The sequence below is a fragment of the Leptopilina boulardi genome, unplaced genomic scaffold, assembly GCF_019393585.1.
Source record: "Leptopilina boulardi isolate dan_hultmark-lab unplaced genomic scaffold, ZJU_Lbou_2.1 LbouV2_393, whole genome shotgun sequence".
Classification (NCBI taxonomy): domain Eukaryota; kingdom Metazoa; phylum Arthropoda; class Insecta; order Hymenoptera; family Figitidae; genus Leptopilina; species Leptopilina boulardi.
This window is the reverse complement of record NW_026137966.1, coordinates 1,385,746-1,406,358: the sequence shown is the minus strand read 5'-3', so window position 1 is coordinate 1,406,358 and position 20,613 is coordinate 1,385,746. Positions and strand designations below refer to the sequence as shown.

The 20,613-nt window shown below is 28.9% G+C and overlaps 1 protein-coding gene across 5 annotated transcripts in view; it reads left to right on the top strand.

Annotated features, from left to right (window-relative positions):
- The window catches only part of LOC127288736 (protein expanded), a 373,302-nt gene that overhangs the window by 146,551 nt on the left and 206,138 nt on the right, over window positions 1-20,613 (top strand). For all 5 annotated transcript variants that reach the window (XM_051316373.1, XM_051316370.1, XM_051316372.1 and 2 more), the window contains one exon: window positions 18,461-18,560. In XM_051316373.1, the coding sequence (XP_051172330.1) occupies window positions 18,521-18,560 (40 nt within the window). In that variant the 5' untranslated portion in view covers window positions 18,461-18,520. The remainder of the gene's footprint in view (window positions 1-18,460; window positions 18,561-20,613) is intronic.

The following is a 20,613-nucleotide window of genomic DNA, read 5'->3' as shown; positions in this document are numbered from 1 at the left end:
TTTATAATACACAACTACACACGCACGCAGGTTTGCTTTGATTTTCTTAACATATATCCCTATACTTAACTTATCGAAAATACTCTCTAAATCTGAATGAGACATTTTTGACTAATTCACAGTCATTTCTGACTAATTCAAATAGGGCGGATTCGTTTACTGTGAATTAGTCAAAAGTTACTAATTCAATCTGTAACTAATCTACCACTAAATGAATTAGAAGTTTCAGTTTCTAGAGAGGTATACATAGGTAGATAAAGTAGGTAATGTAGACGTATTTATTTTGAAAATAGACAAAAATTATTGCTTAAAAAATAGGAAACGATTATATTTTGTTTTTATATAGTTTAAATAACGTGAATCAATAAAAAAAATCTATTTATTTCATTTTCGAAATTATTCTGCGATAATTACTGGTGGGAGATGTCACTTAGGATTTGAACCTATTACCTTGCCTTCTACCTTAGGAGCTGCGCCTTGACGCGCTCAACCAAAGGAGGTTATGAAAATTCGTTACAAAATGTCTCTTATAAGCAAATTGATATAAACTCATTGTCAAATCGCTAATAAATAAGGTAAAGTCGATTTGTTTTCTATACAAATTTAATTATTATATAAATTTGTAATTAGAGTCTTATAAATGTGCCAATATTGATTTAAATTTGTTAATTAAATTAATTAACATTACCCTAGCGGATGGGTTCAACGCGATTTGAACGGAATAGCGTTGAAACACCGTTGGGAACACAACGGTCACTAAAAATGTTATTTAAACAATAAAATATAATAAAGTATTTATTGGTATTTGTAGAAAAAGTGTTCATGAGTAATTTAAGACCTTATTTGTATCAATTTAATACGAAATAAGTGAAATAAAAGATAAAATATGGAACACTGTTATATCAGGGTTCTCTGTCAAATTTTTAAATAATTCAATGAAAATTGTTTTAGATATGATTTTTGAATAATAAAAAAAACAGTGAAAAAGTATTAATTTATTATTTTAAAGCATTTGAAAGGGTAATAAATAGTGAAAATTAATGTGTTTATTGTGTACTATTTGTGTGTATAGGACAACGTTTTTCGACAGCAAGTTACTGGTTACATCGGTGAACGCTAGATGGCAGCACAGTAAACAATTAATAAGACTTTGACAAGAAAAATATTTAACCCACTGAACGTCGATGATGCATCTAGACACAAATAAAAAAAATGCTAAAGACTTATTGAATATTCTTAAAAAATGTTACTAGGGGGTTTTCAAATTTGATATCAGATTTACAAAATTCAAAATACCAAATAAAATATAACGAATAGAAAAAAATTAAAACATATCAAATTCTCCATCAACTTGTTACTCGTGGGTTTTTGGGTTCGCTGATTACGAATATAATAACAAATTCGATTATTGTTTAATTGTTTTGATCCGCCATATTGGATCCGCCATTTTGATTTTTGGAAATCTGTTATTATATGCGTAATCAGCGACCGAAAAAACCCCCGAGTAACGTACTTTTAGAGAATTTGTTTTAAGTTTAATTTTTTTTCTTTCAAGATTTTGAATTTTCAAAATTTGTTATTATATTCGTAATCAGCGAACCCCAAAAACCCCCGAGTAGCAAGCTGATGGAGAATTTGATTATGTTTTAATTTTTTTCTATTTTGTTATATTTTATTTGCACGGAGGAATAGTAAGGAGAACGATCTTGCTGTAGTAGCGCTTCTGAAAATGTCAGAAAAACATGAACGATAAATGCCAGTTTCACTGCATTCAACTCAACCATCAAAAAACCTGAGCATGCGCATTAGCCATGTGCTGTCTCTTTCTCTCGCAAAAAGTGTGCGAGTGAGATCTGGCTGACGTATATTTCTCAAGTCTTCCATGCGTGTTGTGATGAAGGGGTTATGTGTTATTGTTATGTTATTATTTTAATAATTATTATTAATGTTTATTTTATATACTTAAACATGATTTTGGAGATACAATATCGCAATGGTAAATAAAATTTCTGAAATAAACACTGAACACTAAGATTTTTTTTGTGACATATATGTATATCGCATAACCACACTTTTCATCTGTCAAAATTAAGATCCAATGCGCATGCTCACTTACTTTGGCCAGTTGAGTACAATGCACTGAACCTGGCACTTATCGTACATGTTTTTTTGACTTTTTCAAACGCAGAGATCGGTCTCCTTACTATTCCTCCGTGTTTATTTGGTATTTTGAATTTTGGAAATCTGTTATTAAATTTGTAATTAGCGACCCCGAAAACCCCCTAGTAACATTTTTTAAGAATATTCAATAAGTATTTAGCATTTTTTTTATTTGTGTCTAGATGCATCATCGACGTTCAGTGGGTTAAATATTTTTCTTGTCAAACTCTTATTAATTGTTTACTGTGCTGCCATCTAGCGTTCACCGATGTAACCTGTAACTTGCTGTCGATAAACGTTGTCCTATACACACAAATAGTACACAATAAACACATTAATTTTCACTATTTATTACCCTTTCAAATGCTTTAAAATAATAAATTAATACTTTTTCACTGTTTTTTTATTATTCAAAAATCATATCTAAAACACTTTTCATTGAATTATTATATAAAAATTTGACAGAAAACCCTGCCCACACAGCACATAATATTTCCAAAATATTTTTGAAATATTTCACTGAAATTTTGGAATATTTCAGTGCAAAGTCCTTGAAATATTGCTGCAAACAGGAAAATGTCCGCTTATGAGGAAATATTGATGGTCAACTTGAGAAAATATTTCACTGAAATATTCAGGAAATTTTCAACTTAAATGATGCGCACTGGTCGATCTCAGTTACTATGGCCTGTACAACTGCGCAGTAGTTTTTAGTTTTCTAGAATCCTAAGGGTGTTAAAAATTTCAGAAAATACCCTGGCGGATTCGATTTACCTAAAATCGACCCAGCTGGGTCGAATCTAAGTCGAATCTAAGTCGAATTTAGGTAATTATCAAAAAAAAGCTTTAAATTGATGAAAATTTATAAAAATTAGTATTGTGAGGTTAAATGAACATTCATAGAGTTAATTTTTGTAAGAATTTTAATTATTAACGTGATAAATAATAAATAATTACTTGATATGTGCAAGTGGTAACTGTAGATTTTAACTCGTTGTCAGTTTTCATAATATTTTCAGAAATTAGTGTAAAATGTATGAAAAAATAATTTATATTTAATAGAAATTGCAAATTTTATTAAATTATTTTATTATTTAACAATCACATTTCATAATAATTGCAATTTAATTAAAAAATAACAGTTTTCTTAAAAGTGACAAGAACTCTATTATACCGACCACACACGGTAAAAGTGCGCGAATATGAATGCACATGATCTTCTGGCGGGAAAATTCAAATTGTTAATTACAACTATTTCATTATTATCTTAATTTCATTAATTAAATATATTTGATTAACCATATAAGATAATCATTTTATAAAAATTTTCTCAGAAATTCCGAATTAATCATTTATTTATACCAATTTACTTATATTAATACTAATAATCACTATTTCTTTACTTTTAACTATCGCCCTATATTAGTTGCAGACGCCGTTAGATGGCAGCAGCATGCAGGGAGCACAAATTTCCAGCTATCCTATTACTTAAAATTAGTGATTATTAGCATTAGTATAAATAAATGATTAATTTTTTTATAACTTGTATTAAAAAACAATTTCATTAAAAAATTGTGAATATGAAATAAAAAATCTGCAACTTTTTTTTTAAAAAAATAAGAATTTTGTTAAAAAAATGTAATTGTTAAATAAGTTTTAATGTAAATTTTTCTTATTTTTATGTCTAAAAAATTATATTTTTGTTAAAAAATTATGATGGCAAAATACAAATTTAACTAAATTTTTTGATCTTTTATTTAAGAATTTTTTAAAAAGTTATAAGTAAAAATTTAAGAAAAATATATCAGCTTAATTTTTATTATTTTAACAAAATTCTAAAGTTTTTTTTATAAATAAAGAAAAAAATTGCATATTTTCTATTTAATGAATGTTTAAAATTTGTAACTCTTTTCAAATCTTGGCGCGCGTTCCGCTGTTCCGTGTGTGGTCGGTATAATAGAGTTCTTGTCACTTTTAAGAAAACTGTTATTTTTTAATTAAATTGCAATTATTATGAAATGTGATTGTTAAATAATAAAATAATTTAATAAAATTTGCAATTTCTATTAAATATAAATTATTTTTTCACACATTTTACACTAATTTCTGAAAATATTATGAAAACTGCCCACACAGCACCGAAAGTTTCCTAAACCTGTATTAAAGCTGTGCGTGCCAAGTTGGAAAAATTTACCGTAAAGCTTAGCACAGGTTGTGTAAATATGTAAATGTCCGCAATTGAGTAAATGTTTAGCGTAAAACTGTACTGAATCTTTAAATTACGTATTTAGTACAGGTTTAGCGTAAAACTGTACTGAATCTTTAAATTACGTATTTAGTACAGGTTTAGCGTAAAACTGTACTGAATCTTTAAATTACATATTTAGTACAGGTTTAGCGTAAAACTGTACTGAATCTTTAAATTACATATTTAGTACAGATTTAGCGCAAAACTGTACTGAATCTTTAAATTACATATTTGGTACCCCTATCGAAAATTCCGATATCGAAACCTATATAGGAAACTATATGGGAAACTATATTGTTTCCCATATAGTTTCCTATATAGGAAGCTATATATAGCTATATATAGCGTCAATAATATAAAAAAAAAAAATTCTTCCGACGTGTTGACTCTGAGACGCGAACCCTCGACCATCATAGCTCTCAACCGCACTGGGAGCGCCTTAACGGGCTCGACCAGGGGAGGCTATGAAATATCTTGAGAAAATGTCTCTTATAACGAAAATACTTTAAACAGATACTTATATTATTTTGTAAAGTCATCAAACAGTTTTTCAGATGTTTATTATTACAAAGAGTATATTATTGTATACATATATTTTTTTCCAATGGTATATGCGTTTTAATACCCAATTTTATATTCGGAGTTTATTAACTTCAACATTTTAATTTAGAATGACATGAATTTAAATTTTAATCAAGTGAACTCTGCATAAATTTCAATTTTTTTGGAAATAAATTAAGTAACAATGTTCGTATAGCAAATTTTTTTTAATAAACTAATGTAATTTGTATAATGCTAATACTTAATTACAACTCACTTTAAACCAGAATTTTCTTATATGAAATTAATGTGATCAAACATAAATTATTACATAACTACAATTCAATAATTATTTTTTTTTAAACAAGGAAAATAAGTTACATTGACAGAATTCTCAAGTTTTTAAAAGTTCCAAGTTAATAAACTCCGAATATAAAATTGGGTATTAAAACGCATATACCATTGGAAAAAAATATATGTATACAATAATATACTCTTTGTAATAATAAACATCTGAAAAACTGTTTGATGACTTTACAAAATAATATAAGTATCTGTTTAAAGTATTTTCGTTATAAGAGACATTTTCTCAAGATATTTCATAGCCTCCCCTGGTCGAGCCCGTTAAGGCGCTCCCAGTGTGGTTGAGAGCTATGATGGTCGAGGGTTCGCGTCTCAGAGTCAACACGTCGGAAGAATTTTTTTTTTTTTTATATTATTGACGCTATATATAGCTATATATAGCTATATATAGCTTCCTATATAGGAAACTATATGGGAAACAATATAGTTTCCCATATAGTTTCCTATATAGGTTTCGATATCGGAATTTTCGATAGGGGTACCAAATATGTAATTTAAAGATTCAGTACAGTTTTGCGCTAAACCTGTACTAAATATGTAATTTAAAGATTCAGTACAGTTTTACGCTAAACCTGTACTAAATATGTAATTTAAAGATTCAGTACAGTTTTACGCTAAACCTGTACTAAATACGTAATTTAAAGATTCAGTACAGTTTTACGCTAAACCTGTACTAAATACGTAATTTAAAGATTCAGTACAGTTTTACGCTAAACATTTACTCAATTGCGGACATTTACATATTTACACAACCTGTGCTAAGCTTTACGGTAAATTTTTCCAACTTGGCACGCACAGCTTTAATACAGGTTTAGGAAACTTTCGGTGCTGTGTGGGTGACAACGAGTTAAAATCTACAGTTACCACTTGCACATATCAAGTAATTATTTATTATTTATCACGTTAATAATTAAAATTCTTACAAAAATTAACTCTATGAATGTTCATTTAACCTCACAATACTAATTTTTATAAATTTTCATCAATTTAAAGCTTTTTTTTGATAATTACCTAAATTCGACTTAGATTCGACTTAGATTCGACCCAGCTGGGTCGATTTTAGGTAAATCGAATCCGCCAGGGTACCTATTGATTTCATGTGTCAAAAAATTTTGGACATTTTGTAAAATATTTCCTGAATAATTTCAGAAGTTGTTATTTGTAATATTGCAGGAATATTTCAGTGAAATATTTTCTCAAGTTTACCATCAATATTTCCTCATAAGCGGACATTTTCCTGTTTGCAGCAATATTTCAAGGACTTTGCATTGAAATATTTCAAAATTTCAGTGAAATATTTCAAAAATATTTTGAAAATATTATGTGCTGTGTGGGTGATATAACAGTGTTCCATATTTTATCTTTTATTTCACTTATTTCGTATTAAATTGATACAAATAAGGTCTTAAATTACTCATGAACACTTTTTCTACAAATACCAATAAATACTTTATTATATTTTATTGTTTAAATAACATTTTTAGTGACCGTTGTGTTCCCAACGGTGTTTCAACGCTATTCCGTTCAAATCGCGTTGAACCCATCCGCTAGGGTAACATAACAACAATAGTTTGGAGTGTTTTTTGGCCATCTATACAAACATTTGAAGAACTGAGTTTGAACACATTCAATTTGATCAAAATATCAATATCATCATTATTAATATTATATTACTAAATTAATTATATGTCAATTTTGGTAAACATAACCTACAAAACCTAACTGTTATGTCTGGACATAAAGAAAAATAAATATTTTTTTCATAATTACTTAATAGAAAATAATTACTTGTGCATTTGTTAAATTAATTTTTCTTTGGTTGGAACAGAAAAATGTTGTATAATAAATTAAAAAATTTTCAATTAAGCTATTTTTGCTTATTTTGATGTATGCACATATCATGATTAACAAATTAGAAGAAAATCTCTACAATTCATTTAGTCATTAAAAGTGACTATTTTTTTAGTAGAAAAAGCACTACTAATTAATTCAGTAATGAAAAGTGACTATTTTTTTAGTAGAAAGTGATGAAACAACTAATTCATTAGTAAAATATGGTGTTACTAATTCAATTAGTAAAATTTTGAGAATTGTTTTTACTTTTAAAAATTGATTACTACTCGTTATGTGAACTTTTAAGTTGCTCGGTTATAAGATCCACATTCAATTCAGTTTAATCTTAATAATGATTAAAGAAATACAATATATATTTTACATAAATTCGAAAAACAAATCATTGAAAAAATAGCCAAATACATACAGGGTAATCATCGCGACTTTTCGTTAGCAATCGGTCAAGTTCGTTCAGACTCGCTTGGTTGCCTTCGGTCCCTCTTCCTCAGCCTTCTTTTCTGAAATTTTCGTATCAGTTATACCAAAATATGAAAATATTATAGCAATTAACGTAATCATTTTATAATATGATATTTCTAAAATTCTTAATAAAAATTGTCATTTGAGTTTCCTATAGTAAAATTTTAATTTTTCAAATGACTTTACTAATTTTTATTTTCTAACTATATTATATAATATTATTTTTTTTCAGACTTTCTTAAAAGTAATAATAATAATTAATGAAATCCGTTAGTTTCCATTACATGCTACCAACTATAGTAAAAATTGATTTCAAAATATTCAATATTATTACAATTTTTCTTTCCGTGTACAGAAATACGTAGTTAATTTTAAAAATATTCATTTTTGTTAAATTAATGAGCTTTCATAGTTAAAATTCAAATTTCAGACAAAAAAGATCGACATTTATTTGTATCTAAAAAATCTAGATTTCAATTTATTTAAAATTGAGGAATGTGGTTTTAAAGGTGTGATATAAATTCAGAGTGAAAAAAATAAAAATTGTTTGAGTTAAGCAGCGTGCAGATTTGAAAATTCGTGTTTCGAGAAAAATGTGTTTAAAGTTTTGACATATATTTTCAACTGGAAAGCAAAAAATTTATGAATTAAAAATTTTTTACCATTAATCTTCTATCCCATGGGATAGAGTAGCTATAGTAATGTAAATTAATACAAAAAAATTTTATTTTGTCCCAGATTCATTTTTAATGATTGAGTATATTGCGTGCAGTGGAGGCCTCCCAGAAAAAATCATCTCGCATGAAAGTTTATAACTATTTGCATTAAAAAATATATTTCTAAAAACTTCAAAAAATCGAAAGAATAGAGCTATCTCGCGCGTATCGTTAAATCAAATATTATTTATTAAATACAAATAAATATTTATTTGATAATAGCAAAATATCGGATTACTTGAATTGAATGATATTTTTTCCAACAAAAATATGTAAAAGCGAATCTGGTAAGACAATAAATTTGCGAGAAAATGTAAAATAACTAATTTTTTTACTCTTTTTATGTTTACTCGAAAACTCATTGTCGAACTACATTCATATATATATACATCATTTTGTCGGAAAAAACGTCAAATTTAAAAAAAAAATTTATTTTGATTTTTTAGGTGAAAAATAAGACTTTATCTCGACACTTATTACCCCTGATCTATTAAGTACGTACACGATTCAAGTTCCAAGATCAGTCTTAAATAATATAAATCTAAAAGCGTGAAATATCGTTATTAACACTTTAGGCTGTGTAACATGACGAGAGTCTGTTATGTGGTACGCTTTCACCGATTACTCTTTAAACTATTCATAAGACTAAGTAGAGTTGTTGTATTGCGTAGGAGCACGAACTAGTACAACGGTGTACTTCATATTGCATTCTATATATTGTTTAGTAATAATATTGTTTTTTGTTTTCAATGTGAAGAAGCTACGATGGCATAATCAGTAGCGTATGAGGCATTCTCTGAAAAAACCCGTTTTAAAAAAATTTTTTGTCAATGAAACATCTTAAAGTATATATAAAAACAAGAATATAGGCCAGGACTTGAGGTCTGTGTAATGCGTGGTTGTTATGTTATCAGGGTAGCGATTATGTATTTTGATTTACCTTTGACGTCAAAGTCATTTTCAATTTGACGTCAAAGTCATTTTCATTCTGACTTCGTAGTCAAATGTCATTTTACATAGTTTTACGTAAAATGATTGTTTTGATTTGTTAAATTGTAATAACCACAATTTTGAAGTATAATTACTTTTTTCCCTTTATTAAAAATTTAAGAATAAAAACTTTATTTAGGAATTAAATGATGAAAAACAAAAAGTGAAGTAAGTAATTTTAAAAAGATCAAGACAGCATTACAAGGATTTTTAAAAAAACTTTTATAACTTTAACAAACTAAGTAAAAGTAAGAGGTTAAAAAAACTTTAATTTATGAAATATAATTAAAATATTAATATTATTTTATTTATTTATTCATTCACATGTGTTAAGAGGAAAAATTGAAAGAATTATTTAAATATTACTATTTATATATAATTAATTACAGTTTAAATAAAATTAATCGTTAATTTTTATTCACACAAATATAAATAACAGTCTCGTTACTGAATTTATGTTTAGGAATTAATTGCAATTACATTATACCAAAAAATTGAGTATTTTTAATAATAATTTATGTTGAACATTTTCTATTTTAAATTACATCAATAAATTATGTACAAAATGTCAATTTGCTCAAAACAGTAGGAAACTAATTTAAGTTAAAATTATTTTAGGAAAAAGTATTTCATCGGTCAAATGTAAGTAATTTTTTGTTTTGAATTATCTTTTAAACGACGTAATTTCTTCTTTAGTTTTTGATACATATTTTAGTTTTTTTGACTACATTTATAAAAATGAAAGTAAGGCATTATTCAAAACAATTATAATATATCCCTGGTTTCAACATTAAAAAAATACTTACCGTTGACAGATGAAATAATTTTTTATTAAATAATTTTAACCTAATTATTAATCTTTTAAAAATTTCTTAATATACCGCTTTTTTAACTGTTTGAAATTACTTACTTTACTTTTTTATAATTTAATTCCTAAATAAATTGTGGATATTACAATTTGACAAATCAGAACAATCATTTTACGTAAAACTACGAAAAATGACATTTGACTACGAAGTCAAAATGAAAATGACTTTGACGTCAAAGTTAAATCAAAATACATAATCGCTACCCAGGGGCTCAATTTTTTGCATCATCAATTTCAAATGGCAATAATTTTTTCCTGGATCAAAAGATTTTTAAATTTTACCAACGTTTTTCATAGAGAATTTCCTAATCTTTCAAATGATATTATTGATGTTTTTCAAAAATATAGTTTTGCTCAAAAAAAGGGATTTTTTTTTATATTTCCACCAAATGTTTTCAAAAATATTCTAAAATCTTCCTTATTTGATAACCTTGTCATCCTCCAAATTTCATTCTGGGACAGCAAAGTGCGTACGAGGTATAGATGAATATGAAAAGCAGAGCAACTCACCAATTTAAATGTCATCAAGTACATAAATCGTGCACCCGATAGGAATACTTTAAAAAATAATGTTTCCTTTTTCATTCCCAGTTTTCTTTTCTTAAATTGGCGTTTGGAAAGTTCAACAAAAATTAAAGCGCCGCATTATTCTTTTCTTCAAATTATGTCATAATTTAAATCTATTTTAAATCGTGCACACTGTATAAGAAGGACGATATTATGAACTTTCTTTGTGGCAACCTTTTGAACATTATTACATTATTACATTAAATCATAACTGCTAATTATTCCAAGATAAATAAATATTATATATATATATTAGGGTGGTCCTTATTTTCACAATTTTCCTTTTCATCATTCCTCCCCAAAATTTTGTTCTAATTGAAAAAAAAGAGATACGAAATTTTTCATTTTGATTTTAATAAATAAGTAATGGTGTCTCAAAGCCTATGATGATGATGAATTTGGTAAAATCTTTCCAAAGAATAAAAGTTTTGTTTTTTCTTCAACTTTTAAGAAATTTAAGAACAAAATTTCTATAAAATTTTTAATAAAAAAAATTAATTTTTTTTTAATTTAAGGCCGATTAAATTTTGTTTTTTATGATTTATTCATGCCTGAAAACATACAGAAGATTTTGCAAAAAGAGCCGGAATGGGCCTGATGAGTTAAATAAGTTTAAATGAATTTCATTACGAAATTAATAAAATATGGATCCAAGGTTTTCTCCTCAAATTCCCATTTGTGTTAGAGGATACCAACTTCCCCAATTCGACAGCCACATCCCTGGTTGACGCAACAATTATTGAATTAAGCTCATCTACATCATTATCTAACCAAGCCACCTTCTCTCTCATTGCCATATTGTCGCAAAATATTAAAGCTTTTTCCACATCAAATTTAAATTTAGAAACCCAATTGTTTTTTTTATTTTGAATTAAGCCCTCCAAATATAGAGAAACAGGAAAATGATCTGAGGAGGTAGCTAACTGATTAACTTTCAGGTCAGTGATAAGCGGCAGGACTCCCATCGTACACAATATCAAGTCAATCACTCTTGCCCCCACTGTGCTACAAAACGTATACCTTGCCAGTGTATCACTTAGTGAACACTAATATTGAAATCATACTTATTGGGATCTCTTCTGGGGGCGTGGCTTATGTTTTCGCGCTCTAGCGGTAAATGTAGTAACCATAACCCGTAGGTCGTTAAATGTACACAAGCAAGTGACAGGTGTTGTGTTTTTTTGTTTGTTATAAAAAATACAGTTGAAAATGAGAGTATCCATGCAAAACATTTGCCAGTTTGCAAAAACTGATCCAAATTGCAAAAGTTTTATTGGGGGAGAAGGTGTCCTCAATGCTGGGCACGTAATAAGTTGCGGGAAAATATTTGATAATAATGATAGTGCGAATAAATCCAGTCATTTCAACATTTTAGCTTTTTGTCTTAAGACATCAAATTAAGACACACAACAAAACACTTTACTTTTATTTTTCCTTTCAGGAAATTCCATGACTGAAGCGCAGTGAAAATATTATTTAATATTACATTAAAAATATATGTAATTATTAATTCGGTTTCATATAATTCAATTTAACACTTAAAATGATAAAAAAGCATGGTTTAACCGGCTTTTGACAGGTGAAAGAAGTTGTAGCGACCTACGGGTAATACTTCAAAAAAGTACCGCCAGGCGGCGCGCCACAGTAAAAGAGATCCCAATAAATGGTAGAACTAGCATTTAAAAGTATGAATTCATTATTTTCAAAATTGTTTACAATTATTTTACCTCTACTATTTAGGCTGCCATCACAGGATTTTCTTTGACAATACAAACAATTGGAATATTCAAGAACGCCCGGATCCAGCTGATTCAAATCAGCAACCCTAGCGTTTGTGTCGCCTCCCACAATAATAGGATAGCCCGCATAATTTATCAGGATAGGATCCAATGCACAGTCAAAATTATCGATAAATAAATCCAAATCCTCATTTTAAACAGCGTAAATCAAACCAAGAACAAATACAATATCATGTAATAAAGAAATGATCCTAACAAATAATTGTTTCTGACATTTGGATATTACCGTCACAGCATAAAACGTAGGATCAAAATACATAAGGAGTCCACCTTTCGCTCTGCCTTGATTAAAGTCTCTTGTAGCTGGAACCTGGATATAACTATATCTGCTGTCCTCCAAAACTTTAATCTTCTCCGCCTTGAACCACGTTTCATTATTACAGATAATGTCGCCCGGGCCGCTTATATCCCTGATATCTGTGACATTTCGGATACCATATGCGTTCCAAAAAATAATCTTTATCTTGAGTAACGACCCTACTGAAAATCCCCACATAGGCTCCTATATAGGAACCCACATAGGTCGTTTGCAATGGCAAGATTCAAACTCCTAAACTCCCTGACCTTTGAAAAAACCAATTTTACCCATCTTTCGGCTATAAATTTGATTAAGACAGGGCGGATGCCTTTCAATTTTCCCAAACGAAATGCATCCACAATGGCCAGATCCGGAATATCCAGATTCAATTCGGCAAAAATTTCGTTGACAACGGAAATTAAATGTTTATTGATGTCATCTGAATCCTCAAGTCTATAGAGAACAATATTTTTCGCTCTTACAGCTTTGTTTTGAAGAGTCGCATTGTTCTCCACAATAGCTAATCTACCTTCATGGGCATCGACTTTCTTGTTAATTGATTCAAGGTAATTATTCGTTGTCTCCATTTTATTAGATAGGTCTGCGTGCGAGGAAGATAGCTTACTTGAAATATTATCGATTGACGTCAGCAACTGCTCCCATCTATTTTCATCACTTGTAGACATTGTTATTTTGAAAGTTCTAACACAGAAAAATACACTCTCACAGAATATGCACTATTAATATACTGCAGTTCACAAACTTGCTTGAAATTATAATAGTTTTATCCGAACATTGACATATCACATATATATATACACAAGATCATTAATAAATTAAGGCTGGCTTTATACCTACGCTAACGTTAACTGATTTCCAAAACTATAGTTACGCGAAGTGTAAATACACTTCATCATTACACTAGCGTAGTAAAAAACATGTGTGAAAAGTGAACGCAAAATAGTAAGGTACTGCTCGCTTTTCTTTTTAAAAAAACCTTGGCGAGAGGGGGTGGATATGGCCGAAAGTATTTTGCGAAATTCGTTGGATCCTGAATAATGGTGAATTTTTTTTTACGATAAGTGAAAAGAGAAACTTACCCCACGGGTGTCACTTTTCGAAACTTTTTTCATTTCGCGTAGGTTTAGTTTTGGGAGATCGGTTTACGTTAATTTTTCATTTCGCTGTCACTTCGCGTAGATTTAGTTTTGAAATATCAGCTTACATTAGCGTAGAAATAGGCACTTCGATAAATTAATCACTCACCGCACAGAAACATATAACAGTTTAATAGTTTAAATATATCAAAACTTCTTATATGCAATAGAACTGAACATATAGGATTAGGATAGGATTTTTCAAAATATGCGAGTTGTGCGTTCAATTGCGTTTAAGGTAGGAAAAAAATCATGTATGTGGAATCTATACAGAAAATAAAAAGTAATACTAAGTTAAACTTAATAAATCCAATAAATATATTTTATTTTTATTATTTTTTTTAATTTAATGATGGAATCCAATATTGGATCGAGGTTGAATTTCAGTATCGGACCAATGTCGGATTCCAATATTGTAACGATGTAGGAAAACAGTATCGGTCCGATCCTACATTCCAACATCCTTTCGATACCGAAACAGTAGCGAATATCAGTATCGATACGACATTGGTATGTCGAAATCCGACATCGGCCCGATACTGATCCGGTATCAGAACCCTCCTTGGGTTCATATATAAGTGTGAATTAAGAAAATATTAAAAATGTCCAAAGATCATGCGTTTACGCATCCACTGTATAAAGTATTAAAGGAATTTTAAGTGTTTGAAAGAGGAAACGATTATTACCCACTTTTAATGTGTCACTTTTACTTAAAAAAATGATTTACCATATTAAAGATGTCAATATTTCTTCCCCCACAGCACCGAAAATTTCCTGAAAATTTCCTAAAGATTTATTTGCAAACTTCGGAAACTTTAATTGCAAAGTTTAGAGAAAATTGTATAAAGATTTAAATGTCCAACATGAATAAATGTTTGGCGTAAAACTTGACGGAAGATTTAAATTAAATTTTCCAGAAATTTTCGACGCGAAAAATGAGTGAAGATTTAAATTAAAGTTTCGTGAAATGTTTGGCGTAAAAGTTGACTAAAAATTTAAATTAAATATTTATTAAAAATTTATACCGAAAGTTGAGTGAAAATGTAATTTAAATATTCAGTCAATTTTTGTGACGAACATTTCCTGAAAATTTAAATTAAATTTTCAGAAAAGGTTGGACGAAAATATTTGTAAAAAATACAAAAATAATATTTAAGAAGTATTAATATTATTATTAATATTAATAATAATAATAATAGATAGATAGATAGATAGATAGATAGATAGATAGATCTTTATTATTATTATTATTATTATTATCAATAAAAAAAATTTACTATCTGGGATTAAAAATAAAATAAATAATATACAAACATTGTTGCTCTGCTTTGATTCACATTGTATCAAGCACTGCATGCTTGATGAGCAAGAACTTTTGAAAACAAATTATGGGGTGCTGGGGATTGAACCTACATTCGCCGCGCGCTAGCTAAAGACCCTAATTTTTTTTTTTTTTTTTTTCAATTTATTTTTGAATAACAACCATATATACATATACTGAGATATAACGAGGAATAAATTGATGAAACGTTTTAACACACTAATAAGTTACATATATTATCGTTACGGCTCATGTAAGAGCAACTCGTCGACACCCTTCTTTTTATTTCTATTCACATTACGTAATTTTTTATCTTTACTTATAAGCTTTATCACGTTGTTCACTTAAACCAGCCAAAAAAGTATTTAAAAAAAGCTGTTGTCTTCAAAAAAATGTCAAAGAGCCTAGGCTAAACATTCAGATACGCTTACATAAGATGAGCAATATACATTTAACAATGGGATGAAGGATAATTATATTGTATTTGTATACACACGCATGCTTACACGTAATGTTTACATACACATACGCACACATATACATTTTCTAAGTTAGCCACTTATATTTTGTGGATTTTGTTCTGTAACTTTTTTTCGTGTCTATATCTGGTAAACTCGTTGAGTAGCGAAGAGCGATATTGGGATTATTTAATAGATCTATTGAATTAAATTTAATTATTCTGTCTCTGGCGTGTCTGTAAATGTGATAGAGTATTGGGACGTTATTTTCATTCTGTATAAATTTGTGTTTGTCGAGAATAGTGAATGTTTCTGGGGACAAATATCCCATTTTTATTAATTTGCTTATGGTTAATTCCCCCTTTTCAAATATGGAAGGAATTAATGGGTTTGTGCTATTGTCAATGGCCTTTGCGATGTGATCTCGCACTAGGCCAATGACAAACACATCAATCCTTGGGATATTTGCCAAATTATATAATTTTACATTTGAGAGATGTCTTTCGTATCCTGTCTCAGGATCTCTATATTTCCCCAGGCAGCTTCTCAGACAATCTCTCTCAAATATTATTCGTATTCCTTACTGTTTATCTTATCCCCTAATGAAACAAACATTCTTCTATTTTTTAACATATTCCATATTAATTTTATGAGATACGGTGAAAACCCTTTTTTAATTAAACGGAATATCAACCCCTTGATCCAGACTGAATCGAATGCCTTTTCTAGGTCCACGAGGCACGCCGCCACGAACTCCCCCCCGCTAAGAGCTTCGGCTACATCCGAGGAAAACTTCGAAGCCGCGTGTAACGTGGAATTTTTCTCTCTAAATCCGAATTGCTCGTATGGTATAATTCTATTTTTGTTGACATATTTTACTATTGATTTATTAATAAATATTTCATATAGTTTGCCTATGTTTGGCAATAAACTGATTGGACGATAGCTGCTTACTGACGTAGGATCTTTGTTTTTTTTTAAAATTGGTGTGATTTTAGCTAGTTTCCAACTGTTAGGGAAATGTCCGTTATTAATCAAATTGTTGAATAGTATCAATAGCAAAGAAACGATATTTGTAGGCAATTTTTTAATCTTTAGCTAGCGCGCGGCGAATGTTCACCCACATAAGAACTCACAAGAGATCCTGGATGGGATCCCATATGTGTTCTCACATAGGAATTTTCAACAGGGTTACATGTAAGATTTGTAATATAACGCTGTAATATTACAGTAATCTTACAGTGATCTTAAAATGTCCGCCTCAAGGTAATATTACCGGTAATGTTACTGTAATATTACGTGCTAATATTAAGGTAATATTACAAGAGAATATTACAGTAATATTATGGGAACATTTCTTTACGAAAAAAATCTACCCATCCAGGGAATCGAACCCCGAACTCAAAGCACACGAGTCCAGAGTTTTACCAACAAGCCAAATTGACTTATAATATATTTACGTTTTTTATGCTTTATGAATAACTCAAATCAGTCTGTAATATTACCGTTAATATTACTGTAATATTACCGTTAATATTACAGTAATATTCCCGGTAATATTACCTTGAGGCGGACATTTTAAGATCACTGTAAGATTACTGTAATATTACAGCGTTATATTACGAATCTCACGTGTAATATTACCTTGATATTGAGGATATATTACGTGCTTCTTGGGTTGTTTGATAAACCAAACATTTTTATTGACCTAACAAAAAAAATTTGGTTAAGCTAACCAAATATTTTTGTTATGCTAACAAAAAAACTCAACCAAATTTTTTGGTTGACTCAAACAAATAGTTTGGTTGCTTAAATACCAACAAAATTTTTTGTAGGCCCAACCAAATTTTGGTTGCTCTGACTAAACTTTTTTCTCAGAGTACGATTGAAAATTTCTAAAGCTGAGTCCAGAATGAGCACGTTACGTAACGTTATAACGTTAACGTGTGATGTCACCCATTTGAAATAGCATTGTGGTGTCAGCACGTTAACGTTATAACGTTCTGGACTCAGCTTAAATGTGTCAAATTGTGATACGACACAACACTTTCTTAAAATTCAACAGTATTTCGTGTCCGAGACAGTCCCTGGTTTCAACAGTTTAACATTTATCCCCAGTTTCTCCTATGTACTATGTAATTAGTCAATAATATAGCAATCGATAGTCAATTTTTATCCCGTACACGCTCACACATATTATTTTTTTAATTGCTCGAAAACGTGAGAACATTTCTTATTGTTGTTTAGGATCAGTGGAAAGCTTAGATTAATAAAACCTTCTGCTCTTACAGCATCAGTGATTTAACCCATGAATTTGGACAGAACGAATCCATTTCCAATCGTCACCACGTGGAGGTACCTACCCTTGCCGCTGAAGGATTAATTGAATCAGCCTATTTTAAATTTGGAAAACTGACACTAGATTCGTAATCAGTGACTCCAAAAACCCCCGACTACCAGGATTCAAGCGAATCGAATCAATTTTAAAATTTTCGTGATTTAGTATCCGTCACATTGGTACATCATTTTGAATTTGAAAAATCTAGTCTAGTGTATATGAAATTTAAACGGGGAATTATTCTTTGTGATCGGAAATTTTTTTTTAATTACATCCTTGCTGTTAGTAATTTATTTATAATAACTTATTCTTCTTGCTTTTCAGACAAAATCACGAGTAAAAGAAGTTTACGCGCAAACATGTTTGCTTCTTGGCCAGCAGGGCATGCGAGACTGCGAACTTTTTGGACTAGCAATTCTTTCTGGTAAGTTATAAATAATTCAAAACTGAATAAATATACTATTGACGTATACGTGAAAAGATTCTACGAAAACGCTATATAGAAGTTCTATAGTCGTTCTATAGAAGATTCCATAAGAATACCCAATGGGAAAAATACCATTGGCGTATTAATGGCCCAATAATGGGAGCCAGGGATGCCAATATAATTTCAATAATGGCACCCAATAATGGACCATTAGTGGTAAAGTCATGGGCTGTCCATGCCGATGCGAATGATTGGCAACCATCATTGGCAAATTATTGGCAACCAATAATAATTAGCCAATATTAAAAATTTTTAAATTAATTTAAAAAATCAATAATTTAAAAAAAAAATTTTATTTAATTATTTTTTAATAGTTATTATTATTATTATTATTATTATTATTATTATTATTATTATTATTATTATTATTATTATTATTATTATTATATTTTTAATGATTCAATTAAAATAAAAAAATGGTCAGTATTAGTGAAACCATTTCTTCCAAAAAAAAAGTTTATCTCACATCCTAATAAATAGGACAAGAGGTTTTGGAGCTTAATTTACAGTTTTAAAATTAAGTTCAACGTCAATATTTTAACCTCAGATCACCTGCAAGAAGTTTTGAGTATTGCCAAGCTTTTATCTTTACAATTGGTAGCAAGATAATTCAAGTTATCGCTCAATGCATAAAAACTTGAAAATCAAAGTCAAACTATTTCAGTATTTTGTCTCGCATTTCAAAGAAATCAGACTTAAAAATCATACCAAATTTTTTTCTTATTCCTTATGACTCCTATAACAGAAATTCACTTGAATTTTTGATTTTTGTCAATTTGGTTAATAATTACAAGCTGTCCACATTTACCCTGAGTTTTCAAATTTTTGGGGTAAATGGGGACAGCTTGTCATTATTAACCAAATTAACAAAAATGAAAAATTCAAGTGAATTTCTGTTATGAGAGTCATGAGGAATAGAAAAAAATTTGGTATGATTTTTAAGTCTGTTTTTTTCAAATGCGAGACAAAATACTGAAATAAAAAAAAAAAAAAATTTCAATTGGTTCAGTTATTATATATCTATTACAAATTTTTTTTCAAGTTTTTTCATCCCTTAATACAGTAATATACTTAATGAAAATTTTTTCTTAAAACTTTCTTAGAAACTATGCTGTCCCCATTTACCCCAAATTTTATGAAATTTTCTAAATCTTGGGTTAAATTGGGACTATCAATTTCATGCGTTTAAAGCTTATCTACAATTTTTTCTGCTGCATAAAATTAATCCTGGGAACGTAAGTAACAAGTTAAAAAAAATAAACCCTTAAATATTACCTTTTAAAGGAAGAAACTTATTTAATTTGTGAAAAATAGCGATTTTGTCCCCATTTACCCCAATTGACCCTAGTTAATTAATTTTTTTGGAGAGAATATTTAACAAAATAATTATTTTTTCATCGTGATATTTTTTTAGACCACAAATAATTATCATAGTGATTATTTTATTTGACCATATTTAAATTTGAAAATCTTTGTTGGAGTGTCTTGTTGCAATATATGTTATGAAAAATGTAATTTACTACAGAATGAATGTTTATTTAGCGAACACACAAATCTCAAGTGTGCCAATTAGTGATGCACGTCGCACAAGACGATCGGGAAACAACGATTACGATAAAAATGATCGTCTTTTTAAATTCTATTATCGTTCGGATCGCTATCGGCTCGACAATCTCGACAAACTGTCTATCAGAGTTCTATTCAGGTTGAAGTTTGTTGTGAAACTATTATTTGACAATTTCTGTTGGTTAGTTTTTTTAAAAAATTTAAAACGAAAATTTTCTATGTAAAACTGTTTTAAATTAATAAGAAACTTTTATATTTGTAAATAATAAATTGATCGATAAATAGAAATTTTAAATAATATTACAAAAATATAATTAACAAATAATTATTATACTGAAAGAAAAAATTATCAATAAATAGAATTTTTTTAATTAATTCGAAGGTTATCAACTCTTAATTTCAATGAATAAATTATTCAAAATAA